Source organism: Phoca vitulina, unplaced genomic scaffold (assembly GCF_004348235.1).
Source record: "Phoca vitulina isolate PV1807 unplaced genomic scaffold, GSC_HSeal_1.0 scaffold2, whole genome shotgun sequence".
In the NCBI taxonomy this organism is placed as follows: Eukaryota; Metazoa; Chordata; class Mammalia; order Carnivora; family Phocidae; genus Phoca; species Phoca vitulina.
The window spans coordinates 80827108-80854574 of NW_022589705.1; the positions used below are offsets into that span (position 1 = coordinate 80827108).

Genomic DNA, 27467 nt, shown 5'->3' on the forward strand with positions numbered 1-27467 from the left:
GTCTAAAGTTCCTTCACCTGTTCCCTTCACTTCCCTCAGCCTTTCCTGCCATCACCCTCACCGCCCAGAAACAGACATCAGCCCACTGCTGCCCTTAGAATAGACTTTATTGGTTTTAGCCAAGGGCAGGCCCAGAGATCGGGTTCAGAGAGGAGTTTGGTGGGGCTTGTAGGGCAGCTATGTCCTGGGGACCAGGTTGGTTCTGAGGGGCAGAAGGCCATCCACCCACTCACACGGTCGCTCCAGGAGTGTCTGCCACAGCTGCTTTTCCTCCGGTGTGGAGTCCATCCAGGGCACCTGGAGCCCGTAGCTGCTGCCTGGACATGTGCAGACAGGGGTGAAGGGCATGGTCACACTGGACACCCTAGGTCCCAAGGAATACCTGCCGGGTCCCAGATTATACAGTGCCACTCCCAGTTCTCAGTGGACACCAAAGCTCCGGAAAGGGCGGAGAAGTGCCCGCCCAAGGCCACACACTGAGCCCCTGTCTCTCAGCATCAGGTCTCCCAGGGCCCTGCCCCACTCACCAGTGCCCAGGCTGAGGCGTGTGCCCCCCAGCTGGCGGCTGGCCAGGGCCCCATGGTCCCAGAGGGAGAGCTCAGCACAGGCCTGGCGCAGGTCAGCAGGCCCGAAGCCATCGTAAACCATGGTGTGGTTGAACACAGGGCTGAGGCTGCGTCGTACCACCCTTGTCCGTTGGCGGCTGGCCCGGCTGTCATCAGGCAGCACTGAACTGCGGGGGAGGTGAGCTGGCAATCAAGTGGCTATCCCCTCACACCCCCCAGAACCAACCAGTCACCAAATCCTACTCATTCTCCCTCACAATGTCCATGCCCTCTGGCTCCCACCTGGGACCTGGCCTCAGACCTTCACCACTCGTGGACCTTTGGGCCAGCCACCTCTCAGGCCTCTTGTTTTTAAAGTTACAACTCTTATTCACAGGACCCCAGAGTAATGTCTCTGAAATACAGTTCTGCTACTTCCCTGTACAATGACCTTCATTGGCTCCCTGTTGCCCCCAGAAGTAGTTTCCAAACTTTTTAAAGCCTCAGAACCCTTTCTGCAAGATAAAATATTACTCAGAAGTAAAAGCAAAACAATGTCTGTGTGTGGAATCAGGGCTGGGAATTTAAAACCTGATCCCTCTAACTTCATTTCACTCTCTGAGTGTGGGGTAGCACCTGGAGGCACCCCTAGAGGTCCCCCAGAGCTTACTTTGAAAACCACTGAACTGCAAGTTCAGGGCCAAGCCCCACAGCCTGGCCTTCCAGCTCTTTTCATGGAAGAGCCCCTGTGACCTCCCAGGTCCCAGCCTCAGCTCTCCAAGTCCTATGGCTTGTCACTCTGAAATGCAGCTCCTCAAGGATGTCTTTAACTTTCCTGACTCCAGGCTTTTGCTCAAGTTGTCCCCTTCACCCCTGCACAGTGGTCAAAGATCAGACTTGGGGGGGGGGGGATCAAGGGTGGTTGATTAGGAGGGGTTTATCGGAGGTGGGAGCTCCAGAGCGTGTTGGCGGTGGGGGGGGGGGGGGCAGGGTAGGAAGGGAAGCCGGGAGGTCCCGATGCCCCTCACCACTGTACGTAGGTATCCAGGGTTCCTGAGCGCAGCGGCACGATGTCCTGAGCCTCCTTCACCCAGAAGTGCAGCTCCCCGCTGGGGGGCAGTCCCGCGCCTGCGGAGAGGCTCAGCTCAGGCCCCGCCGCCCCACGCCCTCGCGGGACCGATGGCCCCCTCCTCCCAGGGCCCGTCCAGCGTGGCCTCTCGCGGGGCGGTCACTCACCCTCGGAGCCGGCGGGGATGTACTTGAGGGACAGGGAGAGCAGCCCGCGGCTGGGGAGGTGGTCGGGAGAGAGCGGGACCTGCGAGAGGCGAGAGGAGAGAGGCGGCCGGGTCAGGGGCGGGAGCAGGTCCCAGGGAAACGCGCCGTCAAAGGGGTGGGGTCTCCAGACTCCGATGGGGCGCGGCTAGCTCGGAGGACCAAACCGGCCGCGGGGGCAGTACGGTTGCGAGGCCGAGGGGAGGCTCGGCCGAAGGCGGAGTCTGAGGGGGCTGGGGGAAAGCGCGGTGGGGTGCGGGCGGGACACCTGCGCCGAGGGGTCTCCCCACTCGGACGGGCTGCCTCACCCGGGGCTGCAGGGGGAGCCACGTGGGCTCAGAGTCCCAGTCCCACGTGGCGAGAGGCACTTCGACTTCGCCCAGAAAGATGTTGCGACCCAGCCTTTCGTGGTGCCACACGGACAGGCTCAGCACGCGGCCCCGGAGCTCGGCCTGCGGGACGGAGTACTGGGGACAGGAGGGGCGCTTTAACGGACCACGGCGGCTGGCCCGAGCTTCAGCGCTGCGGGAGTGTGCACGGGGGCTTGTCCTACCGCGCTCCTTGCACGAGGGAATCCGGGGGGGCCCCGAAGGGCCTTCATGGGGGTCTGGACTAGCGCCATGCCCAGCACTACACTGACCCACAGGAGAACGCATGGACGGAGGGCCTCCCGGCCGTTCCTCCCGCACAACGGAGGATCGGAGCGACGGGCAACGACCATACTCTGGCTGCCCCTGCCAGCCGACCCCCGCAGGAAGGGGCGTCCCGTTCATTAATGGGGGGCCGCCCGGTCATCGCAGCCTCACCCTCAGAGTCTCGTTGAAGACCGGGTTCAGATTCCGTTTCCTCACCGCCGTCTTGCGCTTGCTCTGCTTATCCGGGAGGAGGTAGCTTTTGACGTAGCTGGAGCGTGGGAGGCCAGGGGAGGACCCGAGCTTAATGGGGGGGGCCCTCCCCCCCCTCCCAGCTCCTACCTCCCCAGCCCCCGGGGGCCTCCCCAGCCCCAGCCCAGAGCACAGCTTCCCGTGCAGGGCTTCCCAGGAGTTTTCTCACTCAATCCCCACGCCTCCCAAGGACGTTGATATTCCCATTTTGAAGACCAGGAAGACAGGCCAAGAAGGGTGCTGGGGTGGGGCGGTGAGAGCGGGTCGGGCACTCACGGGTCGGAGCGGTGGCGTCGCGCGGCCGCCAGGCCCTGGCACTGGATCACGTGCACGCGCAGGTCGGCGGTGCCCGGCTCGTAGCGCAGCGCGAAGTGCACCGAGCCGCGCACCTGCACCGCGCCCGCCTCGGCCTCCCCAGACAGGCTCAGCTGGCTGCCGCTCAGCTGCGGGCGGGGGTGGAGGTCAGGGCGGGGGTGCAGGGCTGCCGCTCAGCTGCGGGCCGGGGGCGGGGGGGGGGGGGGGTGCTCAGATCAGGGGGCAAGGGAGGGGTCAGGCCGGGGCTCCGCGCGGGGATAAGGCCGGCTGGGGCGGGTGGTAAGCATCCCCCACCCATCTCCTCCGTCCCCAGGCCCTAGCCCTCACCCCTCACCGTGGAGGAGTTGAGGCTGGACACCGAGGAGCTGCTGCTGAGCATGCGGTCGAGTGAGGGGCCGGGCCCCGGAGCCTCCTCCCCGTTCTCCAGGATCTCGGGCGCCGTCTGGGTCTGGGGAGGTGGGGGGAAGTGACGGGCCGTCCTCTCCTTCCCAGCCCCTCCCTCGACGGCTCTCAGCCCGGGGTAGGGGCACTCCCCGCCCAGAATCCGCTCCGGGTCTTGGGAGCAGCCGCGGGCCGCTCCCGCCTACCTGGGCTGGGGGTGGCGGCGACACCGCTCCCCGCGACCGCGGCTCCGGCTCCGGGTCCGCCTCCTCTGCAAAGACCTGCGAGTCCCCGGATCCCGGGGCTGGGGTGGGGCAGAAGCTACTGAGCGTGGCCCTCTCCCGCCTGCCCCTAAGCAAATTTGGAGGGACTGGTTTGCCACCCCGGGGACCTGCAGATTCAGGCCCCAGTGCTGTGGGAAGCCCCTGAGACTACACACACACACACGTACACGTACACACACGCGCGCGCATACTCATGCATCAAGGAGAGAGTTAGAAGGTGAAGGAAGGTGAACACAGGTGGTTGGGGTCACTTAGAGACGCCTCTGGCCCCCAAAACCTTTCTGGGGTCCCCAACTTACACCCACTCACCTTCCTGGGCCTGGGGCTCTTCCTCATGATCTGAAGCCTTTAGGGGGACATATGGTGAGGGGAAATCAGGTTTCTGAAAGAAGCAAGGGGTAGAGGTCACAGTGGGGACTAATGATGAAGGAGTCAAAGGTCACAGTGGGGTCAGAGGCCAGAGGCTCCAGCTGGCTACCCCAGATGGATTTAGCACAGCCCTGGAGGCGGGGCTGGCAACCAGCTAAGGAGCTGCAGGACCAGTGAGCCCTGCAGGGCACACCCCCTCCCACGTCAGGGCCTGCCCTGCCTGACTCCCAGGATCCCAGTGGTGGCAGACAGTGGTATTTGAGTCCTGAACCTCACCCAGCTCAGTCCCCCACCACCCCTAAGAGCCAGATTCTGAGATTCCCTTAGAGGCCAGGTCCATATCCCCATTTGACAGAGAAGGGTGACGCAGCCCAGACCTGGGTCTCCTGAGTCTCACATCCCACCTCCGCTTCAGGGGCATTATAGGCTCATTCCTTAGCTCATTCAGTCACTCATGACTCACCTCAGCCTTGCTGAGCATCTCTTGGGGTGCCTTGTCCATGGGGAGCCTAAGAGAAGGGAGAGGTGATTGTCAGGGGATAGGCCCCCAGGGGACTGGTAGACACCCTCCCTCCCCTCCCTGCCAGGCCTCCTCACCTGGGCTCCAGCTCCTCTTCAGCTTCTTTCTCAGCAGCTTCAGCCTCCCCATCGCTGCCTGGAGCCTGGTCTCCTGTGGCCAGGTGAGAAGTTCTGTGAACCTTGGTCTCAGGAAGTCTGGCCTTTGGAGATGCTCACTCACCTCCCGGAGCTCATGGAGGGGTGGTGCCCACCCAAAGACACAGAGTACCAGGGGCCCTCTCTTCCTGTCCATGCACACCCAGTGCCCTGGGCTGTATGAAGCCAGCCTGACCCCGGGGGATCTCCTCTTACCCATGGAGCTCTTCTTTCTGCGGATAGAGGCTCGGACAAGATCAGAGCCAAGGTGGGCATGGTGGTGCCGTTGTGAGCGTGCTTCCTGGAACCAGTCTCCCGTGAGGATCTTCAGCTGCCCAGGGTCTGCCAGCGAGGCCCGAAGCTTGCTGGAGGATGGGGGAGGGCGTGGCTGTCACCCAACCAACATTCCTGCCACCCACTCTGTGCCAGGCCCTGTACCTGGGGCCAGGGACACAGCAGCAAATCAGACTCAATCCTGACTCTGGATCAAGGAGCTCAGGTTGATGGGGAAACTGGATCCAGAATAGACAAGTACACTATAATGAGGTGGGTGCCATGATGGATGTGAGAAGAGCCAGCTTTACCTGTGGGAATCTAGGAGGGCTTCCCAGAGGAGGTGACATTTGAATTGCTTCTTGGGGGACAAATTGAAGTTCTCCAGGCAGAGAAGGAGAATGATTATTATTCATTAAGTGACTACTGTGCATAATCCCTCCTCCTAATTCTATGAGCTAGTGCTCCTTAGCCCCATTTTACAGATGAGGAGAGTGGTGCTGGGGAGGTCAGGTGAGTTGCCCAAGGTTACATAGCTAAGAGGTGTCTGTCTGTCCCCAAACACTACTTGTAAGTCCCATGCTCCTCAGCCACTGTGCTCTTCCAGGAAGAAGGAACAGCATAGAAGTGAAGGGTGTGTTCAGGGACTCTGAAGCCCTTGAGTGGCTCCAGTGGACACTGTGGGTATGTGCGTCAGGGGCGGGGGTTACTGGTGGAGGATGAGACCGGGGAGGCTGGCAGGGACTAATCAGGGAGGCTTTGTGGACCGCACTTAGGAGCTTGCCCCTGACACGAGGTGCTAAGGAACCATGGGCGTTTTCGGCAGGGGATATTTTTTTTTTTTACAGATTCTATTTATTTATTTGACAGAGAGAGAGATAGCGAGAGCAGGAACACAAGCAGAGGGAGTGGGAGAGGGAGAAGCAGGCTTCCCGCCAAGCAGGGAGCCCGATGCGGGACTCGATCCCAGGACCCTGGGATCATGACCTGAGCCGAAGGCAGACACTTAACGACTAAGCCACCCAGGCGCCCTTCAGCAGGGGATATTAAGGACAGATCTGGGGAGCTCCAGCTGCAGCATGACCAGTGGGTCAGAGAGGGCAAGCCTGGAGGCAGGAAGGCTGGTCAGGGAGCTGGTGCAGCCACCTTGGGTGAGGTGGAGAGCTCCGCTGGTAAAGGGCGGAGGTGACCAATGGGCAAAAACAGGAACCACCCAGATATCTGACAGGCCACACATCGGGAGGCAGCAGAGGCGCAATTGGGCTCCCAGTGCCCGAGGCCCCATCCTCCCAGGCTCCCCTGCCCTGCCTCACCTGACCCGGCCCTCCTCCAACTGGCGAAGGCGGGCATCTCGCTTCAGGACGTCGGCAATGGCCTCCTGCTCCTCGTCTGTCAGGAAGCTGAGGTCCAACAATCCATCAGCCTCAGGCTGTGGCTCGTGCGCCATGAGGAGGCTGGGCAGGGCCCGGAGCCCCACTTGAGATGGGTGGCCCCTCTGGGGCATCAGCTGGGGCAGTGCCCCAGCTGGGCACACGTGTCGACCTGGGGGCGGATCAAGGGGGCAGGTCAAGCCCTGCCCAAATACAGGGCACATCCTGGAGCTGGCTGCTCTTTTCTGCCCAAATATATGCCCAGGTGGTGGGCACTGTACGACTCCAGGAAGGCTGAGCTCAAGGTGGCATGAGATACACCCATGGACCCACGGACCCGTGCACACACTGGCTCACGGATATACGGACACACTTGAAGACGTGCACCCACAGTGAGATGGCCACCTGATCACACGGGTGCACCGATACCTGCAGAGATAGACGCATGCACCCCCATCCCCCACCAAGGACCCTATGAGGTCTTAGTCCCAGACCCATGCCCACCCCAGGGGATGTGCCTGACATGTTCTGAAACCTGCACACGAGGCCCCACAGAATGTATAACTCGGGGCAAAAACATGACCCGAGATACACACAAATCACACTGACTTTTGCACGCACATTGCCCCTCCACCAACTGGATTGTGAGCTCCCTGAAGACAGGGACAGGGCCTCACCCCAAAAGCCCATACGTTGCCCACAACAGACAGTTGGTCGAAGTTGAATTGAATGCAGACATACCCCTGTACACACATGGGGAAGGCACACACACACACACACACGCCCAGACACAAGGCACACACACCTATCTGCTCACCGCCCCCTCCCTGGGAACCTCCCAATATGGGTTCCCTCCCTCCACCCTTCACCTCCACCCTGCGCTGGCCCATTTGGCCTTCCTGTCTGAGGCAACCTCCCCCCCTGCCCACACCCCCGCTTCCTCCCCACTGAGGTAACCACCGTACCCACTCCCGCTGAGGCCTCCAGCCAGGGATGCCCCTGCTGCCAGCCCTGCCCTCTTGCCTGCAGCCCCTGGGCCCCTCCGCTCTGGCCACATGGATGCTCCCCCTTCCCCTGGCCCAGGACCTGGATCTGGCGGTGGAGGCCAAGTGCTGCAAAGCGGCTCAGGCTGCTCAGGTACCACGGTGACTCCGGAAGGAAAACATTTGCCCAGCTCCGAGGGGCATGTGGACGTGGCAAGGGGCCCGTGACTGAGCCGTGGCCAGAGCGGAGGCATGGCCTGAGCCCCCTGGGCCGTCTCTCCTCCCCTGCTGCCCCTCCCATCCCCTCCCAGGCCGGGTCAGGGCACCAGGCAGGCCTGAGATGGGAAGAGGGTTCTCTGGCAGGCGAGTCCTGGCTTGTGCCCGCTGCTGAGTCAGTGCCCAAGCCCGAGAGCGCCTTCTCCCTGTGCTGCCCCCCAACCCGCGGGCTTGGGGTTGCTGTCTTTACAGAGTACCATGTATAATCCTGTGTGAATGCCCGTGTGCCCCGTATTAGCAAGACTTCCCGAACATCTGCTGCGTTCCAAGTGCTGGGTGCTGCACACGCACGGCGGGGGGCTCTTCTGTGGCCCGGGGCCCCCGCCTGTGTGATGTTGTGCCCTTGCGAGTCTCAGTACGGCCCACAGCTCTGCACCCGGTGGAGTCTCTGAGGCTGTTTGTTTTGTGGGTGTGAATATTGTATCCCTGCCTGTGTGTCGGTGCCCCATGTCACGACGTGACGCCGCGTGGGTGACAGTTGTCTGTGTTCAGTGACTTGCTGGGTGACAGCACGGTGTGGTATGTGCCCTGTGTCCTTCTTCCTCTGCTGGATGTGTGTCTGGGCTGTGTCGTGCTGTGTGCTCTGGGGCCCCGGGGACCCCGGGGGGGGGGGCGTGTATAGGAGTATAGTGGTGGAGGATGTCCTGCAGGTCCGCCTGGGCTGCGCTGTGGGCATCTGAGCCTAGGGTCCCCAGCAGCACCCCCTCCCTATAGTTCCTCTCCTTCTAGAGGCAGAATCCAGTGTCCGGTCCTCCCCACTCCGGTTCAATACTATGGGACAGACCCATTGGTCAATATGTTCCAGTCCCAGACCCACTCCCCTCTCCCCCGACCCCCAAGGCCCCAGAGGGCACCCAGGATACCAGGTGGCAGTGTCTGCTCCTTGGGACACTGGCAGGGAACCCTGGCCCTGAGGTGTGTTACCTGTAGGGGTCCAGTATGGGTCAGACACCTTCGCAGGGTGACCTGGGCTCTCCTGCACTCCTGGCAGCCGAGTTTCCAAGCTGAACTTGGGGAGCAGAGCAGAGAGGGACTAAGGCTGACTCAACCAGCAGCCCGGAGGAGCTGCCCCGAGAAGGAGGAAACACCTTCTGAGCAGGGCCTGATGCAAAACCGGGCCTGGACTCCTGGCACCCTGCGGGCGCACCCAAGCCGCAGCTTTCAGAGAACCCGGAGCTGATCTGGTGGGTGGGAGACACCTGGGGCTTGGCCCCAGCTCCCCTGCAGACTTATTCTGTACCTCCTGTGAGCTGGGCAGGCACCAACCCCTCAGAGCCTCGGTGGCCTCATCTGTCGGATGGGCGGCCGCCCCACCAGGCCTGCTGAGTTACTGATAAGAACTTGCTTTGAAAGCAAGGTTAGAAATCTTTCTAAGAAGCAGGGTCAAGGAAGGATTACAGACTTCAGTCAGAGGACCCCAGTAGAGTTCCTCCTCTGCCACCGTGTGATCTTAAGCAGGTGTCTCAACCATGCTGAGCTGCAATTTCCTCCTATGCAAACTATGGGTGGAGGTGTGAAGAGCATACTCCAAGGGACCAGAAAGTGCCCGGCCAGCACAGAGAAGGTACCAGGTGGCCCCTCTCCAACAGTCCATTTTGACAACCACTGCCCATCCCTGTCCACATGTGCCTCCCTGGCAGCGCTGGCCCCAGCCCACCTGCGCTGTCCCCTAACTCTGCATCCTCCACCCCCAACCAAATCTCTTATTTCCAAGTTCCCGCCGTTGTGAACACCCCCCGGCCGCCTGCTGCCTGCTGCCAGCACCCAGACTGCCCCCCTCCCGTCCCCAGCTGTCCCCCATCGCTGCTGCTCCCCCACTGCCCAGGTGTCAGGACCGGCCCAACCTCTTCTGGAACCCTCCACCTCCCTGTCTCCTGGCCTCCATTCAGCCCCTCTAGTCCTGCCTATGCAAGGCTGTCAGAGGGGCCTTTCGGTGCCCTACTTTTATCCGTCATTCCTCAGCTCTGGAAGGTGCCGGCAGACACAGGGTGACCCTCTGGCTCGTTCACAAAAGTGCTCCCAACCAGCCCAGCCTCCCTTAGACACTTTGACTAACTCTTGGGCCGCCCTACTCCTCAGCCTGACCCCCAGACCCCCACGCCCGTAAGTGTGGCTCTGACGTCCTTGTCTCCCACATCCTTACCCAAAGACTCTGCTTCCGTTGGTGCTCCCCAGTCCCCAGCCGCAGGAGTGCTCTCCCCACTTGCCACTGCCCCTCCTCAGGCTCCCCTGCCTCCAGGCTGTCACTGCGCTTAGGTGAAGAGGCAGGGGCCTGGAGGCCAACAGGTCGGGCTTAAATTTCTGGCTCTGCCACACGGTCCCCCGCGGACTTGGATCAGTGACAAACTCTGTAAGCCTCACCCTCTGCCTTTATAAAACAAGGGCAGCGACGGCAGCTATCTCCTGGGACTGCTGCTAGGAGTGTCCCCTGGCTTGCCTCCAGCATCCATTCTCCCTTCTCTTTGGTCACAGTAGCCAGTCCTTTGGAGAACAGCCCCTCCCTGCTTTACCCTTTGTGCTCCAGCCACAGGGTGGTTCTGAGGAAGTAGGCTACTGGGCTTGAACGTGGTTCCACTCTTCCTACCTCTGTGCCCTTGAACAAACCACTTTAGCCCTCTGTGCTCACTTCATCTGTAAAATGGGGACGACAGCACCAGCCTCACTGGGCTGTGGTGAGGATAAATGACACTTCATTACGAGGCCTAGCACACAGTAAGCATTCAGCCACCTCTTCATGTCCTGTTTCCCCAAGGCTAATTTAAAGTTCTGCTGGGCGGGAGCAGGCCTTACTACTTTTGTCTGTCCATCCTGCTGTGGTTGTCCTCCATACTGGAACTCCTTCTCCCCGCAAACGACCCTCCGATGGATCCCAATATGCTAAAGGGATTTTTGAAAATGGAATTGCTATGAAGAAGGGAGGGGGCTCCTCTGTCTTGCCCTGGAGAAAACCCAGCTCTGCAGGGTCTGGGATGAGCTGATAGACCCCTCCAGGGCCCCGGGGGCCAGCCAGGGCTGTGCTCAAGGCAGCTGTCAGGATGAACACAAAAGGCCCTCAGGATTCAGAGACCAAATCCTTTGCTAGTTCAACTAAAACGACACACGCCATAGAGCAAGGTTAGGAAAGACGTCACCAAGGAAGAGGCTTTGAAGCCAAGTCTTGGAAAGGAGGACTACTTTTTCAACAGGTGGAAAGCAAAGGACCAGAAACGAGCAAGTTCTGCCGTCTTGCTGGAGAGCAGGGCAGTGACCTGATTACTGGGGGTCAGCAAGAGAAACCTGGCAATATGACCGATGGATATGGCAGAGGTCAGGGGCTGCGGTGATCCTCTTGGCTATCCCAGGCTGTGCAGCCCTGGTTGAGGGGACAGGTCCAAGGCGCTGGTCTGCACAGCTCCACCTCCCAATGCTACCGCCAGTGCTTCCCAACAGGGAGTATGGGAGGGTTTCGTACTCACTTGCCGTGAGGAGAAGGCTCTGGGATGGTGGATCTGGAGGCGTGGGGAGCTCCCATGACCTGGGCCTGGGGCAGGAGGTACCTGAGGGAGGCAGACGTCCCTGTAAGCTCTGCCCGCGGTAGGCACTGGACGAGGACTCAACCATGGCCTTGGCAATCAGGGACCCCGCCAGGGCAGCAAGAAGAAACGAGCTGAAGGGGCGAGGGGCCACTGAAGGGAGAAAACAAGGACAAGACACCGTCTGGAGTCAAACCCTTTATTGCCCTGCCCAGGGAGCCCCTCGCAAGGAATCTGCAGAGCAGGAGTGAGGGGCAGCACATGTCCTTCCCACAATGTGAAGTTAAGGGGGGCTGTGGCAGGTGGGAGGACACAGCTCCCCAACGGTGCTGGCTGCTCTGATGGCCCCCGGCGTCCTGGACCCACGGGGCGCCGTCACCCACGTGCCGGTGTGAGGCCCGCACCTGGGGCTGGAGCCAAGCCTGTTTACATTGCTCTGGTCTGCAGGGGGTCACTCTGGGCATGTCAGCATCACTCATCTCCCCAGACTGGCTGGGGGAGCCCCGGCCCGGTCCCCAACTGCAGGGGGAGATGGGCTCACGTGCTGGGGAGCCCAGGGAGAGGAGGAAGCGGGGGCTGCATGGACTGGAGGACACCAGGAGATGGGGCACAAACCGCCCCTAATGCAGCTTCGTGCAGACATCTGATCGGGGGCCCATCCAGCCCTACTAGAACATTCTAGAGGCTAGTGGTGAAGGGCCCAGGGCAGCTTAGTTTATGGAGGCTTCTTAGTGTACTCCACCCACCCTGGGACCAGAGCCCTGGCAGGCGGATGCGCTCCAAATCCAGCTCTGGCCCCTGGGCTGCCTTGTCCAGTGGTCCAGATGTGCTCCCCTTCCCTGCCGGGCACTGGGCTGAGGCAGAGGGAGCCCAGCAGGCAATGGCTGGGGCAGCGCTACAGAGGGAAGCTAAGGCCTTTCCAACAGATGAACAAAGAGGGCGCCTCAAGGGCGGGGGTCACAAGCCTGGGAAGGAGGGGACAGGGAGCTTCTTAGTGACCTGTGAGACACAACAAGCAAACACCCCCGCCCCATGCTCATCTTCAGCCCTTGTTCCATCCCATCTAGCCCAGACCCCTGGGTCAAAACCAGCAAACCCATCCCTGCCTTTTGGGGTGAGAAGAAAGAATCTGGAACCAAAAGGGGTGGCGACTGCCTCCTCAGGAACCTGGTGGGTTCAGGGCCACGAGGCAGCCATCACCGAAGGTTGAAGACGAGGCTGACAGTCAGGATGATGCCCAGGAGGAGGACGAAGGGCAGCCAGGTCTTCACGAAGGCCCCGACACTGATAGAGAGGAGAGAGAGGAGTCTGAGTGGGAAGGGCCTGGTGAGTGGGGCGTGCTTCACAGAGCCCTGTCTGCCCACCGGCCCAGATGGGGCTGCTGCCCCTAAGGAAGCTCCTGGAACCACTCCCTCACCCCCACACTCGGTCAGTCAAGGGAATGGGCCCAGCCTGGCTCGACACCGACTATGCAGGGCCACCAATTACAGTCCCGGGCAGGGGCCGTTCCAGGTTCCTGGCAGACATCTGACACCTCACTGGGCAGGTACAAGAGATGTGTCCACCCTCTCCGGGTCTCAGTGCTCCATCTATAATCACCTCTCTCTGGGGGGTCTTCAGTCTCAGTGTGGAAGCCAGGCTGCCCTCTAATGAGGCCCACTGGGAGGGCAGGGTTCAGCAAGAGTTAGCGCAATGATGTGGCTGGAGCTGAGGGGTTGGGGGTCAGGGCTCCACCTCAGTCCCTCTGTGACCACAGTTATGGTCTTCTCTGGGGACCTCTAAAGGACTTTTGGACTTAAAAAAAAAAAAAGACCCCTAGAGTCTCTTTTTCAGAAGCTCTTAATGATGCATGCAGCTAGCGGGAAGCCTGGAGAGGCGGCCAAGTGGGACCAGGCGCGTGCTGGCTCCCAGGTGGGTGCGTCACTCAACCTCTCTGAGCTCCCTTTACCTGAGAATTGGAATAATGCCTTTGACCTTACAGGTTGAGGCTGTGGCTTCAAAGGTCCCCCCAGGCCATCACTGAGGCCCCCCTGCCCAGAACCCTGCCTCTGATGAGGGAGGGTGGGAAGGAATCCTGTGGGGCAGTTACCTCTCCCTCCTCTGAGGGGCTTCGTGTTCACCTGACCTGAGCACAGGGCTCTGTGGGCTCACAGCCTCTCTGAGGAGCCAGAATCATAACCTCCATTTTCCCAAGGGCAGTCGCCGCTTAGAAAGGCCAAGGCAGGTGGCTGAGATCACATAGACCTGGGCTTGGACCCAGGTGGAGCCAGACTTCAGCACAGCCACCTTCCTCTCCACCAGGAACTCAGCTAGTTACTCTAGAACCTTCACGGCTCCAACCAGCATCTGCTTTGTCCCTGTTGGCTGCAGGACTCCACAAACGGCCCTGACGGGATCCTTGGGAGAGAGCGGCCCCAGGGTGAGCAGCGGGTGGACGGCTCACCTGACGTACTTCCCATAGAGCAGGCAGAAGAAGCAGAGCGTCACCATGTTCCAGTTGGTGCTGTTGTTATAGCGCATCAGGTTCAAGGCCAACGCCACATGTGAGTGGCAGTTGTCACAGCAGAGATTGTGCTAGAGATGCGGGAAGGGCTGGGTCAGGCAGGGCTGCGGGGGACCTCCCAGCCCGGGTCCTGCTGTCAGGAGCAGCCCACCTACCATGCGGTGCTTGTACTCCTCAGAGGCGTCGTGCACAGCGGTGTCCCACGCATTGGGCCCGCTAGCATACACCTGAGCAGGGTCCAGCTTCCAGTACCTGGGAGGAGAGAGGGGGTTCTGGTCACTCAGCCTCACAAATGTTCCTGACGCCTGCTCTGTGCAGGGTCCTGTGGGTGCGGAGGCTGCAGGGGTGAGGCAAGTCCAGGGCAAGAGCCACACAGTGGACACCGGGAACACGGTGTGACATGCCCAGTGCCCTGTGGACGCTGGGGAAGGTAGGGACTAACTCATTTGGGGGCTATGAGAGGCATTCTGGGGTGACATCTGCGTCTAGTGTGAAGGAAGAGGGGTTGGCCGTGCACAGCAGAGGGCAGAGCACGAGCAGAGGGAGAGGTACACACCCGTGCGGCCTGCACCGGGAGTTAAGAGACTGGGCACTGCTGCAGGAGTCAGAGGGAGGGACAGAGTCAGGAGATGCAGGCGGGGCCGCGTGCTGGGGGACTTGAATGTCACCCTGAGTTTATTCACAAGCAGCATGCTCTCTGTCCCTCCCTCTCCCACTCGGGAGCCTGGGGTGAGTCGGAGAAGAGTCTGTGGAGGTAAAAGCTCACAGACCTCAAGCTGGGTGAGAGCAGCTGTGCCAGACAGCGGAGCGCCCTGAGGGGCTCCAGCCGGGAATGCTGGGAGGGCAGGGCGCCCTCTGGCTGCCCCGTGGGCAACGGCTTGGTGGAGGAGCCTAGAGGTGGGGCCTGAACTGGGGCTGCGCAGGGGCTCCTGCCTGGAAACGGGTGCCCTTAAAACTAACCCCGAAAAGCAGCCTGGCGCAGACATCCAGCCCAGACATCCCTGGCCCACATTTCCACCTGCCTGTGGAAGTCAGCAGGGCTTGGGGAGCCAGTGCCCTGCTGTGCGGGCTACCAGCCCCTCCCTGGGGCCTGACTTAGCCGGGGCAGCCTCAGACCACAGGGGCTCTTCTAAGCATACTGATGACTGAGACACTGTCACCAGGCCCACAGCTGAATGGGCCCCCAAGACAGAAAAAATGAAGGGGTGCCTGGCTGGCTCAGTTAGTGGAGCATGCGACTCTTGATCTTGGGGGTTGTGAGTTCAAGTCCCATGTTGGGTGTAGAGGTTATTTAAAAAAAAAAAAAAAGAAAAAAGAAAACGAAGACCAAAAATTCCAAACACCCAAACATAGCAATAAGTGCCAGAGGGCCTGACTACTTTTATTCTAAGCAGAACTTTCCAACCGAGTTCCAAGCAGTGCCTCCTTTACATCTTAAATGACTTGTTCACTCCCAAGGGGCAGAAGAATCTAGATTTTGGAATGAGACACCTAGGCGTGAGTCTCAGCTCTGCCACTTCCTGTGTGATCATGACCAGCCCCTTCTCTTTCCTCATCCTTCCGATGGAGCTGAATACAACCGCGTAGAGCTGAGGCAAAGTCTAGATGGTCTGTGGGTAAAAACGCAGCCAGGGACAGGTGCAGGAGATGCTTGGCACGGGCTGTATGCTCTGGTGGAGCCTGGCTATCCTTCCCCTCATCCCATCCTCAGGGTGCTGACTCCCGCTGTGTCCCAGAAGGCCCGGCCCCAGGGCTAGTCACATGGGTGCTCGTCACTTACTTGGCAGGCTTCCCGAAGGCCATGTTGTCTTCCTGTGGAAGGACAAGAGCAGAAGTCAGTGGAGGACCCACATCTAGCCCGGCAGACAGACGTGATCAGTGGTGGAAGTGCAGTGACTAAGAAAGGGGTAGGTCAGGTGGGCAGAAGTGGGGTCTGGGCCCTGCTCTGGGGCTGGCACAGCATCTGAAGGGCCAGCAGCAGCTTTTCTGGGGGGAGGCAGCAGTGCGGCCGGAGCGCTCGGAGCGCAGCACCCGGACAACAAAGACTTGGAGTGCCAGCCACAAAGGCCCCTCTGTGTGGCTCCCAGGTAATTCTCTCACCCTCTCTGGCCCATCTCTGAGTGATCACAGGGAGGCAGTTTCCTTTGCGGTACAAATGACAACACCCTCTGACCTCCTGACCCGACAGTAGGGCCCACACGGGGCTCTTCCCTGTGTCTGGACTGCAGCCTGACTGCATCATTCAGGGCAGGCCTGCGGGTTAGGGAGGGGGCTGGAGAGGCTTCTGATGAGGGACATGTTTCACCCAAGCCCTAGACCTGCCACATAAGGGTAGGGGCAGATTCTGGGTTCAGAATCAAGAAGACCCAGCTGACGGAGCTGGTCAAAGATGAATTACCATAAAAACACATAAGAGTAAAAGACCTCTGTCATGTTAAGATGGTCACGACATCTATTAATATAACTAGGCTGGTACCATCACATCTCTTCATTCCAGCCTCTAATGTAGACGAAGCTGCACCCTGGCAATGGGCAGGACGCTGCCTGCTCGTCTGGAGCAGGCCCACTGTACCCATCTCGGGCACTTCCCAGGAAATAGACCTAAGAACACAGCTGGTTCATTCTATAAGCCCCATCCCCTCTTCTCTATGGCCACACCCAGGGAACCACATCAGCCTCCCCGGTGTCCCCACCTTGTGACTCCCACCTTCTGAAGGTCCAGAGATGTGGTTCCTGGATGGTCTGACTCTCCACTCTTGCCTCTAACCCCTACCCATGTCTTGGTACCCCAGGGGTGGGCAAAGGACTGGGTCAGTTACTTAAGAATCCTTCTGGCCACACTGCCCTCCTGGCCTGTCCTGGAGGCAAGAGAAGGGGGATAGGGGTCAAACACTGGTGAAGAGCAGAGGGCCAGGGCTCTGTCTGGTACCTGCATTCTCCCGGGCCTTGGGGAGACTGGAAAGTTGCCTCAGGCAAGACAGGCCAGCCTTCCACTGAAGCCTTGGAACCCACCAGAGAGGGGCAGAATGGGAACTCACCGAGACAAAGTAGGGGCCGGCAAAGTCCCGAATGACTCCTGTGGATGTGCAGATGCCCATGTGGCCGATGATGGGGAAAAACCACCTGTGAAAAAAGGGACAGGGAAGGGGCAGAGCTTAGGGGGTCTTTCGGCTGGTTAGACAGACGCTGGGGACACTCCATCCAGTGTGAGAATATGTGACTATACTGTCATGCAATGAGTGCCAATTAGGGTGGCCGGGGGGCTGGGGAGGCACAGAAGAGGGGCGAGTGCAAATGAACAGCACAATGGAATACCACTGCACCCCACAGAATGGCTAAACCCAAAGGATGGTAACACGGGGTGTGGGGAGGATGGGGGGCAACTGGAATTGTTTCTATTGCCTTCAAAAACTGGCAATTACTCTATGCCTCAGCAACCCCACTTCAGAGTGTACACCCAACAGAAACCAAAGCTTATTATGTCCGCCAATGCCACGTACAAGAAAACCCACAGCACCTTCGTTCAACAGCTGGAAACATTTGTCAAAACTCACTGAACTGCACACTTAAAATGTATGCACTTTATTGTATATATATTACATCCCAATAAAGTTGAATTTTCCCCGAAGTTTTTATGTAAATTCCAGCTAGTTAACATACAGTGCAATATCAGTTTCAGGTGCAGGATTTAGTGACTCATCACTGACATGCAACTGCCGGTGCTCATCACAACTGCCCTGCTCAATACCCGCACCTGTTTAACCCACCCCATCCCACCCCCCAAGTAAAGCTGACTTTATTTATTTTATTTTATTTTTTTAAGATTTTATTTATTTATTTGACAGAGAGAGAGAGAGGGAGAGACACAGCGTGAGAGGGAACACAAGCAGGGGGGAGTAGAAGAGGGAGAAGCAGGCTTCCTGCGGAGCAGGGAGCCCGATGCGGGGCTCGATCCCAGGACCCTGGGATCATGACCTAAGCCGAAGGCAGTCGCTTAACGACTGAGCCACCAGGCGCCCCAATAATGCTGACTTTAAAAAAACTAGAAATAATCCATATGTTCAACAATAGTAAAATGAATAAGTAAATTAGGGTATAGTAATGAAATGTATGTAACAATGAACAAAGAACACACTTCTGCTACACACAACACATATTCTCACAGACATTAGGCAGTGAAAGAAACCTTCCATGAAAGTCCATGCATAATACTCTGCTTATATGAACTACAAGAAGAGGTAAAACTGACCTATGGTGCTCAAGGGCAAAAGAGGGGTGATTTTTGTGGCAGAATTAACTGGCACAAAGGAGCCCTTTAGGTACTGGAAATGCTATCTTCACCTGGGTGACATGAGTATATATACATATGCAAAAATTCACTGAGCCATATACTTAAGATTTGTCCACTTTACAGTGTATATCTCAGTAAAAAAGTTAAAAAAAAAAAAAGTGAGGGGGAGGCATTTAAACCAATCTGTGGGGTGCCTGGGTGGCTCAGTCGGTTAAGCATCTGCCTTCAGCTCTGGTCATGATCCCAGGGTCCTGGGATGGAGTCCCGCATCAGGTTCCCTGCTCAGCGGGGACTCTGCTTTTCCCTCTCCCTCTGCCTGCCGCTCCCCCTGCTTGTGCTCTTGTGCGCTCTCTCTCTGTCAAATAAATAAATAAAATCTTAAAAAAACAAACAACAATCTGTGTGGGAGGGAAGGGTTTCAGGGAAGGCTGCATGGAGGAAATGAGGAAGTAACAGTAGGTAGAAGGATAATGATAAAGACAAAAGCACGGTGTATTCCAGGAACTTAAAGTCCAAATTTTTAAAAAATCAAATCTCAGTTGGACCCCAATATGCAAAACATATAGAAACCCCTGATCCGGGGCGCCTGGGTGGCTCAGTCGTTAAGCGTCTGCCTTCGGCTCAGGTCGTGATCCCAGGGTCCTGGGATCGAGTCCCGCATCGGGCTCCCTGCTCAGCGGGAAGCCTGCCTCTTCCTCTCCTCCTGCTTGTGTTCCCTCTCTCGCTGTCTCCCTCTCTGTCAAATAAATAAATAAAATCTTAAAAAAAAAAAAAAAAAAGAAACCCCTGATGCGTCTGTAGTGTGAGAACCAGGGCGTTACTGGGCCTAGGTGCTGAACAGACTGATCTGGTTTAAGGACTCACAGAGGGGGGGAAAAAGGACTCACTCCAGGGCCAGTGGCCAACTGCTGGTTTCAAAGCTGCACCCTGCTCGGGAGGGGGAGGCAAAACCTAGAGGTGCAGCTCAAGGAAGCGATCATTAGGGCCTGGAGAAGTCAGCAAAAACTTCACAGAGGAGGTAACTTTTAACCCTGACCCGTGAAAAGACACGATGTCATCAGGCAGAAAGCAGAACTCCGAAGCAGCCCAGGGCTGCATGTGTCTGGAGAACGTGAGGGGACAAGAGTGGAGGGAAGAGGGTGGACAGTTCAGAGGCTATTCTGGAATACTGGCAAGAGATGATGGTGATCCTGACTACAGTATTGGTGGTAAGGTGGTGAGAAGCAGATGGATTCAAAAGATCCTTAAAAGGAACACTGGGTAGTTCTATGACCAATGGGAAAGAGGCCTTCCTAGGTCTGCTGCCCAGGCATCTGAAAGGATGGTGTGGCCAGAGTGGTCTCTTGAGAACATAATTCAGGTTCCATCATTCCCTTGCTTCACACCCATTGGCTTCCGGTTACACTTGAAATATACTTAAAACTCCTTCCAACAGTTTGGCCCTGCTTGTCCCTCGAAATCACCTCACCCCTCTTTCTAGCTACATTGCCTGCTTCTGATTCCTCAAACACACCAAATCTTCCCACCTCAATGCTCTTTTTCATTTGCATCCATCTGGAACACTCTTCCTCTAGAGCTTCACACAGCTGGCTGCTTCTCGTCATTTAGGCCTCAGCTTAACTGTCCATCTTCCCAGACCATGCCTTCTAGAGTAGCCACACACCACCCAGGAAACCCAGATCTCATTACTCTGCTTTAATTTCTTCATAGTATCAACTACTATCTGAAATTAATCCTGTTTACTTACATGGTTACTGTCTGTCTTTCCCCACTAGTATGTAAACTCCAAGAGAGCAGGGATTTTCTTATTTATTATAGTCCCCAGAGCAGTGCCTGGCATGCAGCTGGAGCTAAGAATTCACTGACTGATAAATGATTAATGAATGAATGTCCTGAGTTTAAGAGTGGAGTCACGCTCTGAAGTCAGGGCTGGGTTGAGTCTTGACTTTGTTTGGGGCAAGTTACTCATTCCCAACTTTGTCAGTGAGATGTGGATAGTAATAACTACCTCAATGTGGGGGCTACTGTGAGGAGTAAACAGGCTATGCTTGCAAAGAGCTTAACACACTTCCTTGCATTTGGTAGTTGCTCAATGTTGTTACCATGAGGTGTTCGATAAATACTTGCTATCTAATTGGCTGGACTGGCATAGAAAAAGTTGCTAAAGAGCTACAGTGGCCACAGGATGGGCACTCAGAATTATGGGAAAGTAGCTCCTCTGGCTTCTCAGACCCTAATCTCAGAACACGTGCCCCCCACCCCCGGCCTCCACCCCAGTTCCTTTCATCTGTTGGGAGAAGGTCTGGGTTTGACCGGTAACCCACAAACCATAGCTGTGCCGGAAATCAGAGTAAAGTCTGGAGACAACAGCAGAGCCCTGAGCCTAGGGAAGCCACAGAGAAGAAACTCTCCAAGTATTTGTCAGTCTGGAAACTCCATGAAGGCAACCTCCAAAGCTGCTTTGTGGACTGCTGTCTACTCAGACCTAGTACATAATAGATCCTCAATAACTATTCAGAGAAGGAAGGAAGGAAGGTAGGGAGGGAGGGAGGGAGGGAGGGAGGGAGGGAGGGAGGGAGGGAGGGAAGGAGTTACTTCCTTCCCTGGAGAGCTCTACCTGGTAAGGTAGACTGTCTCAGTGGAAAGAGCCCCACGCTGGCTTCTAAGCCTTTATTTCCTCATCTACAAAATGGGGAGGACAGTATCTATTTTCATTAGGTTGACATAAGGACTGAATAAGATAATGAATACAAAATGTTTAGAATAGAGTCCAGAACAGAGTACGTATCCAATCTTAGCTGCTTTTATTAGTAGCAGTAGCTATTATCTGGCTTTTCACGCAGAATTATCAACATCTCTGAGGGGGTGGACAGATCTTTGGATTCAGTTGTCTCCTCTCTGCTCCCCTTTCCAAAGACAGATGACAGTTCCTTGTGCCACATCTATTCCTAGCTCTGCACTCTAGGTCAGCAATCATCATGATGCACTACGATGGTTAGTTCATCTGTCTCCCCTTCCTGCTGGAGGTTTGACAGGGGGGCTACGGCTTATTTATCTTATGAACACATGCACATAGATGCCAACAGAAATGGGGTGTGAGCTGCTCCTGGCCCAGTTGACTGGGGATCATGGTGCTTCCACCTCATGTTGCTATCAGCTCTCTGAAGAGCAGAGGACTCTATGAATGTGTTTTTTTTTTTTTTTTTAAGATTTTATTTATTTGACAGAGAGATAGAGCGAGAGAGAGGGAACACAAGCAGGGGGAGTGGGAGGAGAAGCGGGCTTCCCGCCGAGCAGGAAGCCTGATGCGGGGCTCGATCCCAGGACCCCGGGATCATGACTTGAGCCGAAGGCAGACACTTAACGACTGAGCCACCCAGGCGCCCCTATGAATGTGTTTCTGAGAACAGGGAAAAACCAAAGAGATCTTAAGGAAAGAGACATGTTTTTAGTAAAACCGATACATTCCCTGACTATCCCCTCCAGTTATTCTCACCTTAACATTTTTTCTTCATAGCACTAATCACTATCAGAAGTTCTCTTATTAGCTTACTTGTTTACTGTCGATCTCCTTTCACCAGGATTTAAACTCTGTGACAGCAAGGATATCTGCTTCATTTGTCACTTTATATCTTTATCACTTAGAACTCCTCTGGGCACAAAGGAGTCACTTAGCAAATGTGTTACAAGAACACTGAATGAATGAATGAATGAACACACTTTCTTAAAATTTTTATTTTTAAAGGATTCAGACTTGGATGCTTTTAAATAAGTGCATAAATATTTGAAAACACAAGCAAGTGAAGTATATTTTAACATAATACAAAAATTAAAGTCATTTTTGGATCATCAACATGTAAGGCCAAAAAGATGGTCCTTTCTCCACACCACTTGGCTGTTTATGACAGAGGGAACAAATTTATCTCATCAGGTGAGGGGAGGTCGTCAAAAGAGAGCATGTTATGGAGTCAGAAGACTGAGTTTGGGATGCCTCTGCTCATTGGCGTGTGAACCTGACCAAGACCTTTAATGGTACAGAGGAAGCTCAGCTTCATCATCTCAGAAATCCCTACCTTAGAAAATGACTGTGAAACTCAGAGAAAACAGGTGTGAGAGAGCTTGGCCAATAGTCCAGCACTGTGAGGGTTGTCAAGGCTGAAGCAGGAGAGCAAACCAGCTTCCCTGACCCAGGAGCTCCTCCTCCCTAAAAGGCGGCCGGACTACAGGAGCACCTGCTCTCTCTCCTGACAAAGGACGAGGCCGTGGAAGGAACACTGCTTTGGGAGGCAGACACCCTGGGACCTAAATTCGCTTTACAACTGAAATAGTGTGTGATCTCCAGCCTCACCATCCACGAGGCAAAGGGTTGGACTCCCAGATGCCTGGGGCCCTTTTCAATGTTGACATCTCAGGAGGCAGTGTGGTCCCAGCCACACTCCCACTCCCGCCTCTGGACTCCGTCTTGCGTACAGACGTGATCAGCAAGCATTTGCTCAATGAATGAATAAAGCCCTGAGTGAATGAAGAGGTCTCCTCAGACCCGGTGAGGGGCCCTCTTCCGTTCGCCCACAGGTCCTGCGCTTCCCAGCCACAGAACCTTTTCCGCCGGTCTACAACTGTCTTTCTCCCTGACTAGACCAGGTGTCATGAGGGCGAGGAGCGTGTCCCATCCGTCAGCAGAAATTGGCACCGCGTAGGTGGCGGGGTTCTGGTGACTGGGCGAGGGGTGCGGGCCGGACCCGAGGGAAGGGCTCGCAGCACGTCGAAGCCGGAGGCTGGCCCGGGGCCGCCCGACTCTCCCCGTCCCCGGGCGGAAGCCGGGGGAGACTCACGTGAGCACCGGGATGGGCGTCCACACCACGCAGTAGGGAAAGCGGCTCCGCTCCACGTCCATGGCGCTGCTGCCCGAGCCGCTGAAATGCTTCTTGTCCGTCTCGGCCGCCGTCGGCGCCTCCACTTCCGCCATCCCCGGCGGGGGCGGTGGCGGCGGCGGCAACAGGAGCGGCGAACTCCCTTCCGCTTCCGCCATGCTGCGCGCCCCGCTCCGGCCGGCCCCTGCTCCAGCGCCGCTCGCCCCGTGGCGTCACTTCCCGGAGGTGGGGTCCGCCGGCTTCCCCTTCCCCCCGGGAATTGGGGCCGCGTCCCTCCGGGCCGGGCCTGCCTGGCCCCCTGCCTCGGCGCCGGCCGACCCCGCGTGTTTGCGCCCGCACGGCCGCGCTGAGGAAGGGATGCCCTCAGGCAGCGCGCAGTCTAGCGCGAGAGATGGACCGAGAACTTCGTAATTCAGTACGCTGAGGCCTCCCAAGAGGTGTTGTACAGTCGCTATTTATTGAGCGCTTCCTAGGTGCCAAGCACTTGACATACATTGTTTTTAATCCCCATAGACTGGTTCGACATGCGAATTTAGGTATTTCCCCCAGGTTACAAGTGAGAAACTGAGGTTCAAGAGATGAGGTGAGTGGCCACGACTCAGACCCAAGTCTGTGTCCCTTGTCCTTTCCCTCCTGTGGTCTCTCATGAGGTAGTGGTAGTGGAGAGGAGGGACAGGCTAAAATGCTGTGTGTTGTGCATGTAAGCAGGGGAGACTTGCCCGGAGATAATTTGAGCTGTCTTGATGTTTGCCAGGTGGCACGGGGGTGGGGGTGCAGGGATGCGTGCAGCCGTGCAAAGCAAGAAAAGGCTTTGCAGAGCGCAGTGTGCAGGAGTGTGAATATCACCTTGGTTGGAATAAATCTCAAACCTTAGATTGATCCGATCCCTTCATTGTGCAAATGGAAAAACAGGCTCAGGGAAGTTCATTAATTGTCCGAGATCACACACAACCAACATAAAGCAGGCAGGCTTAAATCTTGGATTCTTTGGGCTTTTTAAAGGATGCCAAGATAGCCAAAGAAAAGGGAATCCGCTGGGATGGGAAGGGGAAATATGGGGACAAGAAGGAGGTAGGGACAAAATCAGAAAAATGCGAGCTGTGCCTTTTAGGGAACGTCTTTTTCTTCCATTGAATTACCCTCCCTCAACACTGATCCATAGAAAGCCTGCTGTCCTGTTTTTAGCACTTAATATTTTAATGCATTTTGAGGGCGAATGTGTGTTATGGAACTCTAAGCTCCTTGACTTCAGTAGCTAGCATAGCTCCTAGTACAGAGCAGATGCCCACTGGATGTTTCTTGATTTAATGTTTGAGTGGATGTTTTATAAAGGTCTTCCAGATATCACAGCTGAAAATGATTCTAACCTATTCAAAAATTTTTGAGTAGGTTTGTGCCTCTCCTGTGACCCATGTGTAGTGTATAGTCCTTGCAGAACAACAACCAGCATCTAGCACAGAGTTTGGAATAGATTAGGTGTGCAGTATGTTTGTTGAATGAATAAATTACATTACTTCTTGATTCAATCATGATAATCTCTTCCAGACCACAGGCTCTGAGGAGGGTCTTTGCCTTAGATATTCCTCCATCATCACTGTCAATCCATAATTCTAGCACAGGGCTGGTGGGTGCCCTTTAGTCATTTATTGTATATATATTGGTGAATAAACAACCAAAGTAAGTCTTTCTTAGGGTCTGCCACAAATTTGGTAGTACTAACACAAGTACCACCTTTACTCTGACAACCTTCAGTGGCTTCTCATTGTACTTAGGATAAAACACAAATATCTTACCATGGCTTACAAGGCCCTGCATCTTGCCTTTTTTCTTACTTGTCCACTACACTACAGCCACCCTGGCCTCTTTTTCAGTTCCTCTCATGTGCCACACTCTTTCATGCCCCCAGGGACTTGGCTTACACTCCTCTGCTGAATGGTCCCCACCCCCTTAAACTGGCTAACTTCTATTTATCCTTCAAGTCTCAGGTTAAATGTGGCTTTCTCAGAGAGTCCTTCCCAATCTAAATCAGAAAGCCTGTGCGAATCTCCCTTGGGACATCCTGTTCTTTTTCCCTCACAGCACATTTGTAGCTATGTATTGTTGGATCCCCCCACTAGGCTGGAAACTCCTTGAGGGCAGAGACTGTACTTGCCTTGTTCACTTCTGTAAACCTAGTGTCTAGTAGTGTCTAGTACATAGTATCTGCTTGATATTTGCAAAAATGAATGAATGGCATACACTTACAAGCTTGGTATCATATGCTGGCTACACACAGTCCGAGGGCAGGAGCCCAGCTTATCACTGCTATCTCTTGGTGTCCCAAGCTTTTTTAAGGGGCCCATAGAGGTTGCTGGGCACAGTGCTCACGAGTTGTGTCTGATCAGAGATCCTTAGCTCCTTGGCTTAGGCAGCTACAGAAGCAGAGGCATGAAGACGGCCAGGTACTTGGAGAAAGAAGCCAGCTCCTCTGACTTCCCTGGGGCCTCTCTCCTAGGCTTCTCCCCCTGCCACCCCTCAGCCTGTCCACACGGCCCCCCCTCATATGCACACATCACCTGGGTTTTCTCACTCAATGTAAAGCCTCCCTAGCCTGTGCCTTGCCTCCTCCGCTGCTGCCACCTCTATCACCCACAGACAGATGGGAAATCTCCATCAAAGACTAACACTTCCTTCCAGGCTCAGAGGATCACAGCAGGGGCCTGGAAGAAGCTCCTCTAACAGACAGCTCAGGAAAGGATTGATAGGACTCATAGCTACCCCTCCCCTCAACACACACACCGACCTAAAATAGGAATGACCATCTGGATCCACTTACAGGGCTGGCTGGGGGAGGGAAGGATAGTAGAGCCGGAACTGTCAAGCTGGGAAATCTTCGAGGGCAAGATGCTGCTTGTTTGAAGGGTGAACTCAGGGCACGTTCTCTTGGTGGGAGTCAGGGCACCCCCTCCATTGGCCCCATTTATGAGTCCCCATGGCTCACACACCACCTGCCTCAGACTATCTCACTCATCCTGGCGTTCAAGGCCCCCATGGTCTGACTCTAAACTCCATCCTACTTTACAAGCCTCAGCTTCACTGTCTCCCTCTGGACTTGCTTGGAGTTAACCTCACTGGGCTGTTTGCCCTTCAGAGAATGATTCCTGCACTTCATACCTCCTGTCTTTGCTCACACTGTTCCTTCAGTGGAATGCTCTTCCCCTACTCTCCTATACTACTTTCAAGGTTTCTGGCAAATGTTTCCTCTTTGCTCCCAGAGCACGAAGGCTGTGTTTCTACCTATTGAATATTCATGTGTACTTGCATTAGCATTAGCTGTTTACATGTCTGTCTCCCCTGAGGGACTGTGAACTCCTTGAGAAGGGGTCTGACTGGATCTATTGGTCCCTGTAGCCAAGCACAACCCCCGGCAGATAGGAAGTGCTCAGGGAATGTCACCGTTGCTATTTGTTGATCATGGTTGGTCTCCTTCAGGGCTCTGGGGAAGAATCACCTCAATCAATAACCCAGGGAAGCAGGGCCGAGCCAGGGGCGGTCACCGCTGCAGGCTGGAGTTGCTGTTGGGTGTCATGCAGTGTGTCTGGAGTGTGTGAGGCCAGAGTCCTCTCTTCTTCAGCCTTTCTGCTTCTGCTCCATTTATTACCTTCTTTGGCTCCTGGAGATTGGGATTCTCCCCTTTAAGCCCTGAACTGTATTCCAGGATGGCTCCAAACCTTTCCACGGTAGGGAGGGGACCATTTGAGAACAGACACTCTGACTCTTTGGACATTAGTTTACAAAACGACTTCCTTCTCTGTTGCGTTTTATAGATGGGCAGACTCGCCCAAGATTATCGAAAGCACAGCTAGGACCAGAATCTAAGTCTCCTACTCCCAGGTGGGCAGCAAAGCATGACGGTTACATACGTGAACTCTCTGGAGTCAGCCAGCAAGCCCAGTGTTTCAACCTAAGCTCTGTCAGTGGTTGTCATACCTTAGGAAAGTAACTGAGCCTATTGGCATCAGTTTCCTCATATCTAAAATGGGAAACGATAATTCACATAGAGTTCTTGTAAGGTTTATTTGACCGGCTATGCCCGAACAGTTTCTGGCTCCAAATAAACACTCAATGTTAGCTATTGTAGTAGTGAAAAGCACCCATCACAATTGTAGAACGCTTACTCACTTAAAAAGCACTTGGATGCACATAATCTCACTATGATTTGGGGCCTTCTTACAATGTAGTGAAATAACCAGAGCAGGTATCAAAATACCCATTTTACTGATGAGGAAAATGAGCCCATAGAGGTTCAGGAACTTTTCTGAGATCTAAGCACATATTAGATAGTTGGGGTTTTGAGCCTCGACCCTGGCTCTCTCTGCTGGTGAGCCCTCTTAGGTCTACTGAAGAGTGATAAGGCTGAGAGCAGCCTGAGATTCGGTAAATCACCACAAAATAGGTGCCAACTATAGCCTCACTAGGACCAGGCTATTTTATATATTAAAAAAATGAGTCGAGAGGAGGCAGAACAAGACCGAACAATAGAGTACCCCATGCCTGCCATCATGTCCATCAGAATGCTTTCCTCCCACACCACCCCTGCCAGACACAGAGCCTGGCAATCGGTGGGGCACTCCATGGCAGAATGTACAGGGGAGGACTCAGGATTCCCAGTGAAATCCAATGCTCAGCGACCACGCACAATCCG

At 55.7% G+C, this 27467-nt stretch overlaps 2 protein-coding genes across 2 annotated transcripts; both read right to left on the minus strand.

The window, feature by feature from the left end:
• Positions 1–112: 112 nt before the first annotated feature.
• Positions 113–11251, minus strand: SYTL1 (synaptotagmin like 1). The gene is made up of 16 exons (XM_032390364.1): positions 11062–11251; positions 8531–8610; positions 6291–6519; positions 4921–5069; positions 4648–4720; positions 4514–4559; positions 3991–4063; positions 3604–3701; positions 3351–3464; positions 2978–3144; positions 2624–2720; positions 2126–2284; positions 1782–1860; positions 1574–1673; positions 528–733; positions 113–317 (listed from the first exon to the last, which is right to left on the minus strand). The coding sequence occupies exons 1-16, from the start codon at positions 11115–11117 to the stop codon at positions 178–180; spliced, it is 1866 nt and encodes a 621-aa protein (XP_032246255.1). The 5' UTR covers positions 11118–11251; the 3' UTR covers positions 113–177.
• A 52-nt stretch (positions 11252–11303) lies between these two features.
• TMEM222 (transmembrane protein 222) lies at positions 11304–22988 on the minus strand. Its single transcript, XM_032390377.1, has 6 exons — positions 22745–22988; positions 16660–16744; positions 15402–15433; positions 13777–13873; positions 13562–13692; positions 11304–12402 (listed from the first exon to the last, which is right to left on the minus strand). The coding sequence occupies exons 1-6, from the start codon at positions 22939–22941 to the stop codon at positions 12315–12317; spliced, it is 630 nt and encodes a 209-aa protein (XP_032246268.1). The 5' UTR covers positions 22942–22988; the 3' UTR covers positions 11304–12314.
• Between the last annotated feature and the right edge of the window lie 4479 nt (positions 22989–27467).